The sequence below is a fragment of the Gadus macrocephalus genome, chromosome 4 (genome assembly GCF_031168955.1).
Source record: "Gadus macrocephalus chromosome 4, ASM3116895v1".
Classification (NCBI taxonomy): domain Eukaryota; kingdom Metazoa; phylum Chordata; class Actinopteri; order Gadiformes; family Gadidae; genus Gadus; species Gadus macrocephalus.
Window position 1 is genome coordinate 34,840,192 of NC_082385.1, and position 13,958 is coordinate 34,854,149.

Sequence of the window (13,958 nt, forward strand, 5' to 3'; positions counted from 1 at the left end):
ACCAGACCTAGGACTGACTAGAACCAGACCAAAGACCGACTAGAACCAGACCTAAGACTGACTAGAACCAGACCTAGGACTGACTAGAACCGGACCAAAGACCGACTAGAACCAGACCTAAGACTGACTAGAACCAGACCTAGGACTGACTAGAACCAGACCTAAGACCGACTAGAACCAGACCTAGGACTGACTAGAACCAGACCTAAGACCGACGAGAACCAGACCTAAGACCGACTAGAACCAGACCTAAGACTGACTAGAACCAGACCTAGGACTGACTAGAACCAGACCTAGGACTGACTAGAACCAGACCAAAGACCGACTAGAACCAGACCTAAGACTGACTAGAACCAGACCAAAGACCGACTAGAACCAGAACTAAGACTGACTAGAACCAGACCTAGGACTGACTAGAACCAGACGTAAGACCGACTAGACCCAGACCGACTAGAACCAGACCTAGGACTGACTAGAACCAGACCAAAGACCGACTAGAACCAGACCTAAGACTGACTAGAACCAGACCTAGGACTGACTAGAACCAGACCTAAGACCGACTAGAACCAGACGTAAGACCGACTAGAACCAGACCAAAGACTGAGTAGAACCAGACCTAAGACTGACTAGAACCAGACGTAAGACCGACTCTAGAACCAGACCTAAGACTGACTAGAACCAGACCTAAGACTGACTCGAACCAGACCTAAGACTGACTAGAACCAGACCTAGGACTGACTAGAACCAGACCTAAGACTGACTAGAACCAGACCTAAGACCGACTCTAGAACCAGACCTAAGACTGACTAGAACCAGACCTAAGACTGACTAGAACCAGAACTAAGACTGACTAGAACCAGACCTAAGACTGACTAGAACCAGACCTAGGACCGACTAGAACCAGACCCAAGAATGACTAGAACCAGACGTAAGACCGACTAGTCCCAGACTTAAGACTGACTAGAACCAGACCTAGGACTGACTAGAACCAGACCTAAGACTGACTAGAACCAGACCTAAGACTGACTCTAGAACCATCCAGACCTAAGACTGACTAGAACCAGACCTAGGACTGACTAGAACCAGACCTAAGACTGACTAGAACCAGACCTAAGACTGACTAGAACCAGACCTAAGGCTGACTAGAACCAGACCTAGGACTGACTAGAACCAGACCTAAGACTGACTAGAACCAGACCTAAGACTGACTAGAACCAGACCTAGGACTGACTAGAACCAGACCTAAGACCGACGAGAACCAGACCTAAGACTGACTAGAACCAGACCTAAGACTGACTAGAACCAGACCTAGGACTGACTAGAACCAGACCTAAGACTGACTAGAACCAGACCTAAGACTGACTAGAACCAGACCTAGGACTGACTAGAACCAGACCTAAGACCGACTCTAGAACCAGACCTGAGACCAACTCTATAACCAGACCTAAGACTGACTAGAACCAGACCTAAGACCAACTCTAGAACCAGACCTAAGCCTGACTAGAACCAGACCTAAGACTGACTAGAACCAGACCTTTGACTGACTAGAACCAGACCTAAGACTGACTCTAGAACCATCCAGACCTAAGACTGACTAGAATCAGACCTAGGACTGACTAGAACCAGACCTAGGACTGACTCTAGAACCAGACCTAAGACTGACTCTAGAACCAGACCTAAGACCGACTAGAACCAGACCTAGGACTGACTCTAGAACCAGACCTAAGACTGACTAGAACCAGACCTAAGACTGACTAGAACCAGACCTAAGACTGACACTAGAACCAGACCTAAGACTGACTTGAACCAGACCTAAGACTGACTAGAACCAGACCTAAGACTGACTCTAGAACCAGACCTAAGACTGACTAGAACCAGACCTAAGACTGACTCTAGAACCAGACCTAGGACTGACTCTAGAACCAGCCAGACGTGCACTAGGGTTAAGGTGCGCTAGGGTTAAGGTGTGCTAGGGTTAAGGTGCGCTAGGGTTAAGGTGCGCTAGGGTTAAGGTGCACTAGGGTTAAGGTGCACTAGGGTTAAGGTGCACTAGGGTTAAGGTGCACTAGGGTTCAGGTGCACTAGGGTTAAGGTGCACTAGGGTTAAGGTGCACTAGGGTTCAGGTGCACTAGGGTTAAGGTGCACTAGGGTTAAGGTGCACTAGGGTTAAGGTGCGCTAGGGTTAAGGTGCACTAGGGTTAAGGTGCACTAGGGTTCAGGTGCACTAGGGTTAAGGTGCACTAGGGTTAAGGTGCACTAGGGTTCAGGTGCACTAGGGTTAAGGTGCACTAGGGTTAAGGTGCACTAGGGTTAAGGTGCGCTAGGGTTAAGGTGCACTAGGGTTAAGGTGCGTTGTGCGCAGGTTCGACGTGCGGGCAGTGCGCGTGGACTTCGTGGAGTGTCTGATGCGGTTCCTGCCCACGGAGGGAGAGCTGAAGACGCTCCGTCAGTACGAGAGGGACAGGAAGCCCCTGGAGGCGCTCAGCGAGGAGGACCGCTTCATGATGCAGTTCAGCCGCATCGAGAGGCTCAACCAGCGTATGACCATCCTCACCTTCACCGGCAACTACACTGACAACGTCACCATGCTGACCCCCGTAAGACGCACGCAGACACACAACAGACACACAACCTCACCATGCTCACCCCCTAAGACACACAACAGACACACAACAGAAACACAACCTCACCATGGTCACCTAAGACACACAGGCGGGGAGAGGAGACATTTACATTGAGGGCGTTTAGCAGATGCATTTTAGCCAAAGCGTCTCACAATAAGTACATTAGTCAGGAGAAGGAGAAACATCAATATATCTCTGTTGGTACAGTGAGGTTGTTCAACGAGCCAAGTGACAAGCAGCCATTCCCCGTACACAACAAAGTGCCAGGACGTGCATCGTACCTTTAGTGTGTAAGAGGGGTGTTTTTAAGAGAGCCTCAGAACAGAATCAGAACACCACACTGGTAAACAGACAAACAGGAAGACAGACAGGTAAATAGACAGACCAACAGACTGGTAAACAGACAGACAGGTAAATAGACAGAAAGAAAGACTGGTAAACAGACAGACAGGAAGACAGACAGGTAAACAGACTGATAGACGGACAGACAAATACAGAGACAGACGGATAGATAGAGAGAAAGACTGGTAAACAGACAGACAGGAAGACAGACAGATAAATAGGAAGAAAGACAGACTGGTTAACAGACAGACAGAAAAAACAGACAGGTAGATGTAGAGAAAGATGGATAGATAGAGAAACAGACTGGTAAACAGACAGACAGGAAGACAGACAGATAAATAGACACTAAGACAGACAAATACAGAGACAGACGGATAGACAGAGAGACGGACAGGGAAATAGAAAGAAAGACAGACTGGTAAACAGATAGACAGGAAGACAGACAGATAAATAGAAAGAAAGACAGAATGGTTAACAGACAGACAGATAAAGAGACAGATGGATAGATAGACGGACAGACTGGTAAACAAACAGACAGACATAAACAGTAAACAATATGTTTCTCTTCCAGCAACTTCATGCCATCATCGCGGCCTCCGTCTCCATTAAGTCCTCCCAGAAACTCAAGAAGATCCTGGAGGTATGCTCAACATTACTGGATTATTCTTAAATATAATGTTTCCAGATGTAACTAAATTATTCTTTGGTTTTAGTAGGTTTTTAAAATAGATACCAGAATGAGATGTGTGTGTGTTACAGATAATTATTTTAGTTTTTTTGTGTTACAGGTTATTTTGGCGTTGGGAAATTACATGAACAGCAGCAAACGTGGAGCAGTCTACGGATTCAAACTCCAGTGTTTAGACCTGGTAACGCACACACACACTGACACACACACACACTGACACACACCTATCGATATATACACGTACACACATATAAATACAAATGTATATCTTTATACACATTCGGACACGTGTGTTTGTGTGTGTGTGTCTCTGTGTGTGCTTGTCTGTGTGTGTCTGTGTGTGTGTGTATCTGTAAGTGTGTGTGTGCGTGTGCGTGTGCGTGTGCATGTGCGTGTGTGTAGCTGCTGGACACCAAGTCCACAGACAGGAAGCAGACTCTGCTGCACTACCTTGCGGCGCTGGTGAGGGACAAGTACCCCGGGGTGGCCATGTTCTACAACGAGCTGCACTACATCGACAAGGCTGCTAACGGTACGCATAGCACACACGCACCAGGCGGCTAACGCTACGCATAGCACACGCACCAGGCGGCTAACACTACGCATAGCACACACGCACCAGGCGGCTAACGCTACGCATAGCACACACGCACCAGGCGGCTAACGCTACGCATAGCACACGCACCAGGCGGCTAACGCTACGCATAGCACACACGCACCAGGCGGCTAACGCTACGCATAGCACACACGCACCAGGCGGCTAACGCTACGCATAGCACACGCACCAGGCGGCTAACGCTACGCATAGCACACACGCACCAGGCGGCTAACGCTACGCATAGCACACACGCACCAGGCGGCTAACGCTACGCATAGCACACGCACCAGGCGGCTAACGCTACGCATAGCACACACGGACCAGGCGGCTAACGCTACGCATAGCACACGGACCAGGCGGCTAACGCTACGCATAGCACACACGGACCAGGCGGCTAACGCTACGCATAGCACACACGCACCAGGCGGCTAACGCTACGCATAGCACACGCACCAGGCGGCTAACGCTACGCATAGCACACGCACCAGGCGGCTAACGCTACGCATAGCACACGCACCAGGCGGCTAACGCTACGCATAGCACACACGGACCAGGCGGCTAACGCTACGCATAGCACACGCGGACCAGGCGGCTAACGCTACGCATAGCACACGGACCAGGCGGCTAACGCTACGCATAGCACACACGGACCAGGCGGCTAACGCTACGCATAGCACACACGCACCAGGCGGCTAACGGTACGCATAGCACACACGCACCAGGCGGCTAACGGTACGCATAGCACACGCACCAGGCGGCTAACCCTACGCATAGCACACACGGACCAGGCGGCTAACGCTACGCATAGCACACACGCACCAGGCGGCTAACGGTACGCATAGCACACACGGACCAGGCGGCTAACGGTACGCATAGCACACGGACCAGGCGGCTAACGCTGCGCATAGCACACACGCACCAGGCGGCTAACGGTACGCATAGCACACACGCACCAGGCGGCTAACGGTACGCATAGCACACGCACCAGGCGGCTAACGGTACGCATAGCACACACGGACCAGGCGGCTAACGCTACGCATAGCACACGGACCAGGCGGCTAACGCTACGCATAGCACACACGGACCAGGCGCCTAACGCTACGCATAGCACACACGCACCAGGCGGCTAACGCTACGCATAGCACACACCCACCAGGCGGCTAACGCTACGCATAGCACACACGGACCAGGCGGCTAACGCTACGCATAGCACACACGGACCAGGCGGCTAACGCTATGCATAGCACACAGGGACCAGGCGGCTAACGCTACGTATAGCACACACGGACCAGGCGGCTAACGCTACGCATAGCACACACCCACCAGGCGGCTAACGCTACGCATAGCACACACGGACCAGGCGGCTAACGCTACGCATAGCACACAGGGACCAGGCGGCTAACGCTATGCATAGCACACAGGGACCAGGCGGCTAACGCTACGCATAGCACACAGGGACCAGGCGGCTAACGCTACGCATAGCACACAGGGACCAGGCGGCTGATAGTGTATAAGGTGTATCCGGTGTGTCTATCCGGTGTGTATCATGTCTCTATGGTGTATCCGGTGTGTATCCGGTGTGTATCATGTCTCTATGGTGTATCCGGTGTGTAACATGTCTCTATGGTCTATCCGGTGTGTATCATGTCTCTATGGTGTATCCGGTGTGTATCATGTCTCTATGGTGTATCCGGTGTGTATTAGGGCTGGGACGACGCGTCGACGTAATCGACGACGTCGACGCATAAATTACGTCGACGCGAAAAATGCGCGTCGATTTAAAAAAAAAAAAAAAAAAAAAAAAAAAAAAAGATGGGCGGCGCCGGAGCGTAGTTGCAACGCGAGTGGCTCCTCAGACATTCATAAGTGCAAGGCGCCACGCACTCGTTCCTCTAAAGTATGGGAATTCTTTAATGTGAAATGAAACGATTCCGTGATATGTCGTCTTTGCAAAATGGAGATGACTTTCCATTCTAGCACCACGGCAATTCACCAGCACCTGAAGAGGCGTCACCCGGTAGCAGCTGCAGATGACTGAGCACCGTAGAATTCTAAGAATGCATTACTTTGCACTTTTATTTTGGAATTTAAAGGCAATAAACATGTATTGAAATGTTAGGGAATTCAGATATGTAAATCAACATGTATAAATTGCTATTAGTCAATTAATGGGGAGATAATCGAGAATCGAATCGAATCGAAATCGAATCGGACTGAAAAAATGAATCGTTAGATGAATCGATGCATCGAAAAAATAATCGCTAGATTAATCGTTTAAAAAATAATCGTTTATCCCAGCCCTAGTGTGTATCATGTCTCTATGGTGTATCCTGTGTGTATCATGTCTCTATGGTGTATCCGGTGTGTAACATGTCTCTATGGTGTATCCGGTGTGTATCATGTCTCTATGGTGTATCCGGTGTGTATCATGTCTCTATGGTGTATCCGGTGTGTATCATGTCTCTATGGTGTATCCGGTGTGTAACATGTCTCTATGGTGTATCCGGTGTGTAACATGTCTCTATGGTGTATCCGGTGTGTATCATGTCTCTATGGTGTATCCGGTGTGTATCATGTCTCTATGGTGTATCCGGTGTGTAACATGTCTCTATGGTGTGAATCCTGTGTGTATCATGTCTCTATGGTGTATCCGGTGTGTATCATGTCTCTATGGTGTATCCGGTGTGTATCATGTCTCTATGGTGTATCCGGTGTGTATCATGTCTCTATGGTGTATCCGGTGTGTATCATGTCTCTATGGTGTATCCGGTGTGTAACATGTCTCTATGGTGTATCCGGTGTGTATCATGTCTCTATGGTGTATCCGGTGTGTATCATGTCTCTATGGTGTATCCTGTGTGTATCATGGCTCTATGGTGTATCCGGTGTGTATCATGTCTCTATGGTGTATCCTGTGTGTATCATGTCTCTATGGTGTATCCGGTGTGTATCATGTCTCTATGGTGTATCCTGTGTGTATCCTGTGTGTATAATGGCTCCATCCCATCAGTCTCTCTGGACAACGTGCTGAGCGATGTGAGGGAGATGACGCGGGGCATGGAGTTGACCTGGAGGGAGTTCAGCGTCCACGGACACAACCCCACGCTGAAGGACTTCATCAGCAAGCACGAGGCGCGCCTCACCAAGCTGCAGGAGGACGCCCGCATCGCACAGGTGCTGCACGCACGCTGAACACTGCACACACGCACTGCACACACACACGCACACTGCAAACACACTGCACGTTGCAGTCAAACACGCACACTGCAGACACACACATTGTAGACACACACGCACACTGCGCACACATTGCACACGCACACTGCAGTAACACACTGCACATATACTGCAGACACATTACAGACCCACACACTACAGACACACACGAGCATGAACACACACACACCGACACTGATACCTTTCATGCACTTTTCATGTATCCACTGTTTTCTCGGCTTTGTGTGTGTGTGTGTGTGTGTGCGTGTGTGTGTGTGTGTGTGTGTGTGTGTGTGTGTGTGTGTGTGTGTGTGTGTGTGTGTGTGTGTGTGTGTGTGTGTGTGTGTGTGTGTGTGTGTGTGTGTGTGTGTGTGTGTGTGTGTGTGTGTGTGTGTGTGTGTGTGTTAGGATGCCTTCGAGGACGTGGTAAAGTTTTTCGGTGAGAGCTCCAAGACCGCCCCCCCCTCCGTCTTCTTCCCCGTCTTCGTCCGCTTCATCAAGGCCTACAGGGTAGGATCAATAACCAATAATCAATAACACCTCGTGATATCAGACCTTCATCAAGACCTACAGGGTAGGATCAATAACCAATAATCAATAACACATGATATCAGACCTTCATCAAGGCCTACAGGGTAGGATCAATAACCAATGATCAATAACACCTCGTGATATCAGACCTTCATCAAGGCCTACAGGGTAGGATCAATAACCAATAATCAATAACACCTCATGATATATTACATAAACAAATCATTGATCAACCATATTATTATATATTATACCATGCTATGTTATGCTAAGCTATGACGTTCATGAGGTTATGTTCACACTTTCCAATAAGGGTTCATTAAATAACCATTTGTTATCATTGGTTAATGCAGTATAATCATTGACCTACTGTTAAAGAAGTTATTCACTGATACGTTATTCAACAGGTTAGCCCTGAGACAAAGCTAACACCCAGCCCTTCGCTAATGGTATATAATAGTGTGCATTATTGCATGCACTCATTTAATTAATGGTTAATTAATGTGGCCTTATTGTAAAATGTGACCTGTTGCTCTGTGATGCTAGACTTGCTATAACACACTAGGCCTTGCTATAACACAGGCTATGCTATAAGAAGCTATAACACACAAGGCCTTGCTATAACACAGTAGGCTATGCTATAAGAAGCTATTACACGCTAGGCCTTGCTATAACATACTAGGCCATGCTATAACAGGCTTGGCTATGCTATAAGACGCTAGGCCATTCTATAACAGACTAGGCTATGCTTTAAGAAGCCATAACACGCTATAACAGGCCAGGCTATGCTATACGGAGCTATAAACCGCTAGGCCATGCTATAACAGGCTAGGCTATGCTAGAAGAAGCTATAAACCGCTAGGCCGTGCTATAACAGGCTAGGCTATGCAAGAAGAAGCTATAAACCGCTAGGCCCTGCTATAACAGGCTAGGCTATGCTAGAAGAAGCTATAAACCGCTAGGCCGTGCTATAACAGGCTAGGCTATGCTAGAAGAAGCTATAAACCGCTAGGCCGTGCTATAACAGGCTAGGCTATGCTAGAAGAAGCTATAAACCGCTAGGCCGTGCCATAATGAGCGTGGCCGTGTTGCAGCTGGCTGAGGAGGAGAACGAGCAGAGGAGGAGGCAGGAGCTGATGCTGCAGGAGAAACTGGAGCAGGAGGAGCAGCAGCAGGAGCAGCAGCAGACCAAGGTTAGGTTAACCCTATCCCGTCTAACCCTACTAACCCTAACCCGTCTCGTTGTCCCCCGGTGTTAACGAGGTGTGTGCTCGTTAGTCCCCCGGTGTTAACGAGGTGTGTGTTCGTTAGTCCCCCGGTGTTAACGAGGTGTGTGCTCGTTAGTCCCCCGGTGTTAACGAGGTGTGTGCTCGCTAGTCCCCCGGTGTTAACGAGGTGTGTGTTCGCTATTCCCCCGGTGTTAACGAGGTGTGTGTTCGTTAGTCCCCCGGTGTTAACGAGGTGTGTGCTCGTTAGTCCCCCGGTGTTAACGAGGTGTGTGCTCGTTAGTCCCCTGGTGTTAACGAGGTGTGTGCTCGTTAGTCCCCCGGTGTTAACGAGGTGTGTGCTCGTTAGTCCCCCGGTGTTAACGAGTTGTGTGCTCGTTAGTCCCCCAGCCACCGGGGGAAGCGGCAGCAGAAGGATCTGATCTCTGAGCTCCGAAAGAAGCAGGGAGGGAAGGACGGACGGCACGTCTACGAGGGGACGGACGGGGCAATCGAGGACATCATCACAGGTACACACAGACAACACACCAAACAAACCACACCTCACACACACATATCTTATACAACACACACACCCTCGGCTGGTCTGTGTCTGTGCTCTGATTGGCTGTTCCGTCCACAGTGCTGAAGACCGTCCCCTTCACGGCCCGCTCGGCCAAACGCAGCTCCCGCTTCTTCTGTGAGCCCGCCCACTCCACGGAGGACCACTACTGACCCCGCCCACAAACTACTGACCCCGCCCACAAACTACTGACCCCGCCCACTCCATGGAGGACCACTACTGACCCCGCCCACAAACTACTGACCCCGCCCACAAACTACTGACCACTACTGACCCCGCCCACTCCACGGAGGACCACTACTGACCCCGCCCACAAACTACTGACCCCGCCCACAAACTACTGACCACTACTGACCCCGCCCACTCCACGGAGGACCACTACTGACCCCGCCCACAAACGACTGACGCCGCCCACAAACGACTGACCCCGCCCACAAACGACTGACCCCGCCCACTCCACGGAGGACCACTACTGACCCCGCCCACTCCACGGAGGACCACTACTGACCCCGCCCACTCCACGGAGGACCACTACTGACCCCGCCCACTCTACGGAGGACCACTACTGACCCCGCCCACTCCACGGAGGACCACTACTGACCCCGCCCACTCCACGGAGGACCACTACTGACCCCGCCCACTCCACGGAGGACCACTACGGACCCCGCCCACTCCACGGAGGACCACTACGGACCCCGCCCACTCCACGGAGGACCACTACTGACCCCGCCCACTCCATGGAGGACCACTACTGACCCCGCCCACTCCATGGAGGACCACTACTGACCCCTCCCACAAACTACTGACCCCTCCCCAGGGCCACGCCCACTACTATCCTTGGTACCAATTAGCACTTTGAGCATTTGATTGACAGGCGGGAGCAGCTTAATGGAAAGTTTGTATTTTCTTGTTTTTTTATACTCTGTGAGCATCCTGTTTGTAGCCCAGACCGGACTGAACTAGACTCAACTAGCCCAGACCAGACCGGACTAAAGTAGACCAAACTGGTCTTGCCAACCTGAGCCGGACTAACTAGACCAGACTAGACTAAGACATGTTTGGACAATATGAAGTACAACATGAAGTACAACACCCTGACATGAAGTACAACATGAAGTACAACACCATGACATGAAGTACAACATGAAGTACAACACCATGACATGAAGTACAACATGAAGTACAACACCATGACATGAAGTACAAAACCATGACATGAAGTACAACATGAAGTACAACACCATGACATGAGAGCACCTGGCAGGTTGGCCTCGCTGGTTAGTTATTTCAAAATGCTACAATTAGAATAACAGCGGAACTTATTTTTACAGAAAAACTACTGTAAAAAATTTGGACTGGTGGTAAGACAAAGTTAGAGCTAAGCTAATGCTAGTAGCATCACAACTCTACAGGCTAAGCTAATGCTACTAGCATCACAACGCTAGAGCTAAGCTAATGCTAGTAGCATCACAACACTAGAGCCTACGGGCATAAAGTCCAGACCACATGGCGATATGAGAGACAGATGAACTGGGATGGTCAACCTGCCAGATGCTCTCAGGATCACTCCTAACGAAGACTTAGTCGCCTGGTAATACATGATCAATCACTTAAAGTATTGATTTAGTACCACTGGTACCGCCGCAGTGTTTACTGATACGTCCTTCATACCAGTATAACCAGTATTACCAGCAGCATCCTCTCCATGTGAAGCACAGTTTTCTAATGTACAGATGTTTTGTACGTCACTGTATCGTGTTTGTAGTGGTTCTGTAGTTCTGTAAATAAAGCATCAATACGGTCGACTGCCTTTACACCTGATCACATTAACCAGGAGAACACAGAGCGGTTCAAACCTTTATTCAGTCAACAGTACAAAGAACGATTCCAGGTCTGGGGGTGGGCGGCCTTGAGGGTCCTGGGGGGTCGCCCCTAGGACACCGAGGACAGCGGGGGGAAGGGGTTCTGCTTACTGACCACCAGCTTCTGGTGCTGATGAGAGATGTAGCCTTTGATATGACCCTGAGAAACAGAGGACAGACAGAGGACAGACAGACAGAGGACAGACAGAGGACAGACAGAGGACAGACACAGGACAGACAGAGGACAGACAGACAGACAGACAGACAGAGGACAGACAGACAGACAGACAGAGGACAGACAGAGGACAGACAGAGGACAGACACAGGACAGACAGAGGACAGACAGACAGACAGAGGACAGACAGACAGAGGACAGACAGAGGACAGACAGAGGACAGACAGACAGACAGACAGACAGAGGACAGACAGACAGACAGACAGACAGAGGACAGACAGAGGACAGACACAGGACAGGCAGACAGACAGAGGACAGACAGACAGAGGACAGACAGAGGACAGACACAGGACAGACAGAGGACAGACAGACAGACAGACAGACAGACAGACAGACAGACAGACAGACAGACAGACAGACAGAGGACAGACAGAGGACAGACAGACAGAGGACAGACAGACAGACAGACAGAGGACAGACACAGGACAGGCAGAGGACAGACAGACAGACAGAGGACAGACAGAGGACAGACAGACACAGGACAGTCACAGGACAGACAGAGGACAGACAGACACAGGACAGACAGAGGCTGTTATTACACCATGTAGATCAGGTGCTATAGATGTATACCATGCAGATCAGGTGCTATAGATGTACACCATGTAGATCAGGTGCTGTAGATGTACACCATGTAGATCAGGTGCTATAGATGTATACCATGCAGATCAGGTGCTATAGATGTACACCATGTAGATCAGGTGCTGTAGATGTACACCATGTAGATCAGGTGCTGTAGATGTACACCATGTAGATCAGGTGCTATAGATGTACACCATGTAGATCAGGTGCTGTAGATGTACACCATGTAGATCAGGTGCTGTAGATGTACACCATGTAGATCAGGTGCTATAGATGTACACCATGTAGATCAGGTGCTATAGATGTACACCATGTAGATAAGGCTGGTGCTATAGATGTACACCATGTAGATCAGGTGCTATAGATGTACACCATGTAGATCAGGTGCTATAGATGTACACCATGTAGATCAGGTGCTATAGATGTACACCATGTAGATAAGGCTGGTGCTATAGATGTACACCATGTAGATCAGGCTGGTGCTATAGATGTATACCATGTAGATCAGGTGCTATAGATGTACACCATGTAGATAAGGCTGGTGCTATAGATGTACACCATGTAGATAAGGCTGGTGCTATAGATGTACACCATGTAGATAAGGCTGGTGCTATAGATGTACACCATGTAGATCAGGTGCTATAGATGTACACCATGTAGATCAGGTGCTATAGATGTACACCATGTAGATAAGGCTGGTGCTATAGATGTACACCATGTAGATCAGGCTGGTGCTATAGATGTATACCATGTAGATCAGGTGCTATAGATGTACACCATGTAGATAAGGCTGGTGCTATAGATGTACACCATGTAGATAAGGCTGGTGCTATAGATGTACACCATGTAGATAAGGCTGGTGCTATAGATGTATACCATGTAGATAAGGCTGGTGCTATAGATGTACACCATGTAGATAAGGCTGGTGCTATAGATGTATACCATGTAGATCAGGTGCTATAGATGTACACCATGTAGATAAGGCTGGTGCTATAGATGTATACCATGTAGATCAGGTGCTATAGATGTACACCATGTAGATAAGGCTGGTGCTATAGATGTACACCATGTAGATAAGGCTGGTGCTATAGATGTACACCATGTAGATCAGGTGCTATAGATGTACACCATGTAGATAAGGCTGGTGCTATAGATGTACACCATGTAGATCAGGCTGGTGTTATAGATGTATACCATGTAGATCAGGTTGGCCAGGAGACACTGCACTTCGTCGAGGTCCAGCCCGTCCACCTTCATCATCCTCAGACAGACGAGGAAGGCTTCCAGCGGCAACTGGTGGCTCCTCAGCAGCTGGTAACTAAACATAACCAAGGGTTAGTATACTACTAACCAGGTTAGAATACAACCAGGGGCTAGTTACCAGGTTAGTATACAACCAGGGGCTAGTTACTCAACCAGGGGCTAGTTATATAACCAGGGGCTAGTTACCTGGTTTGTATACAACTAGGGGTTAGTTACCAGGTTAGTATACAA

The 13,958-nt window shown here is 49.4% G+C and overlaps 2 protein-coding genes across 5 annotated transcripts in view; one reads left to right on the forward strand and one right to left on the reverse strand.

Moving 5' to 3' along the window:
- fmnl2b (formin-like 2b) overlaps positions 1 to 11,591 on the forward strand; it is a 37,820-nt gene extending 26,229 nt beyond the window's left edge. For 2 of the 3 annotated variants that reach the window (XM_060050978.1, XM_060050980.1), the window contains exons 20-28: positions 2,364 to 2,598; positions 3,539 to 3,607; positions 3,756 to 3,836; positions 4,058 to 4,187; positions 7,264 to 7,427; positions 7,878 to 7,979; positions 9,095 to 9,193; positions 9,609 to 9,735; positions 9,849 to 11,591. In XM_060050978.1, coding sequence (XP_059906961.1) covers positions 2,364 to 2,598; positions 3,539 to 3,607; positions 3,756 to 3,836; positions 4,058 to 4,187; positions 7,264 to 7,427; positions 7,878 to 7,979; positions 9,095 to 9,193; positions 9,609 to 9,735; positions 9,849 to 9,940 — 1,099 coding nt within the window. In that variant the 3' untranslated portion in view covers positions 9,941 to 11,591. The remainder of the gene's footprint in view (positions 1 to 2,363; positions 2,599 to 3,538; positions 3,608 to 3,755; positions 3,837 to 4,057; positions 4,188 to 7,263; positions 7,428 to 7,877; positions 7,980 to 9,094; positions 9,194 to 9,608; positions 9,736 to 9,848) is intronic. The other variant, XM_060050979.1, reaches the window with a different exon arrangement.
- Positions 11,592 to 11,633: 42 nt separating this feature from the next.
- The window catches only part of pcid2 (PCI domain containing 2), a 40,354-nt gene continuing 38,029 nt past the window's right edge, over positions 11,634 to 13,958 (reverse strand). For both annotated transcript variants that reach the window (XM_060050985.1, XM_060050984.1), the window contains 2 exons: positions 13,659 to 13,782; positions 11,634 to 11,810 (listed from right to left, as the gene is read on the reverse strand). In XM_060050985.1, coding sequence (XP_059906968.1) covers positions 11,721 to 11,810; positions 13,659 to 13,782 — 214 coding nt within the window. In that variant the 3' untranslated portion in view covers positions 11,634 to 11,720. The remainder of the gene's footprint in view (positions 11,811 to 13,658; positions 13,783 to 13,958) is intronic.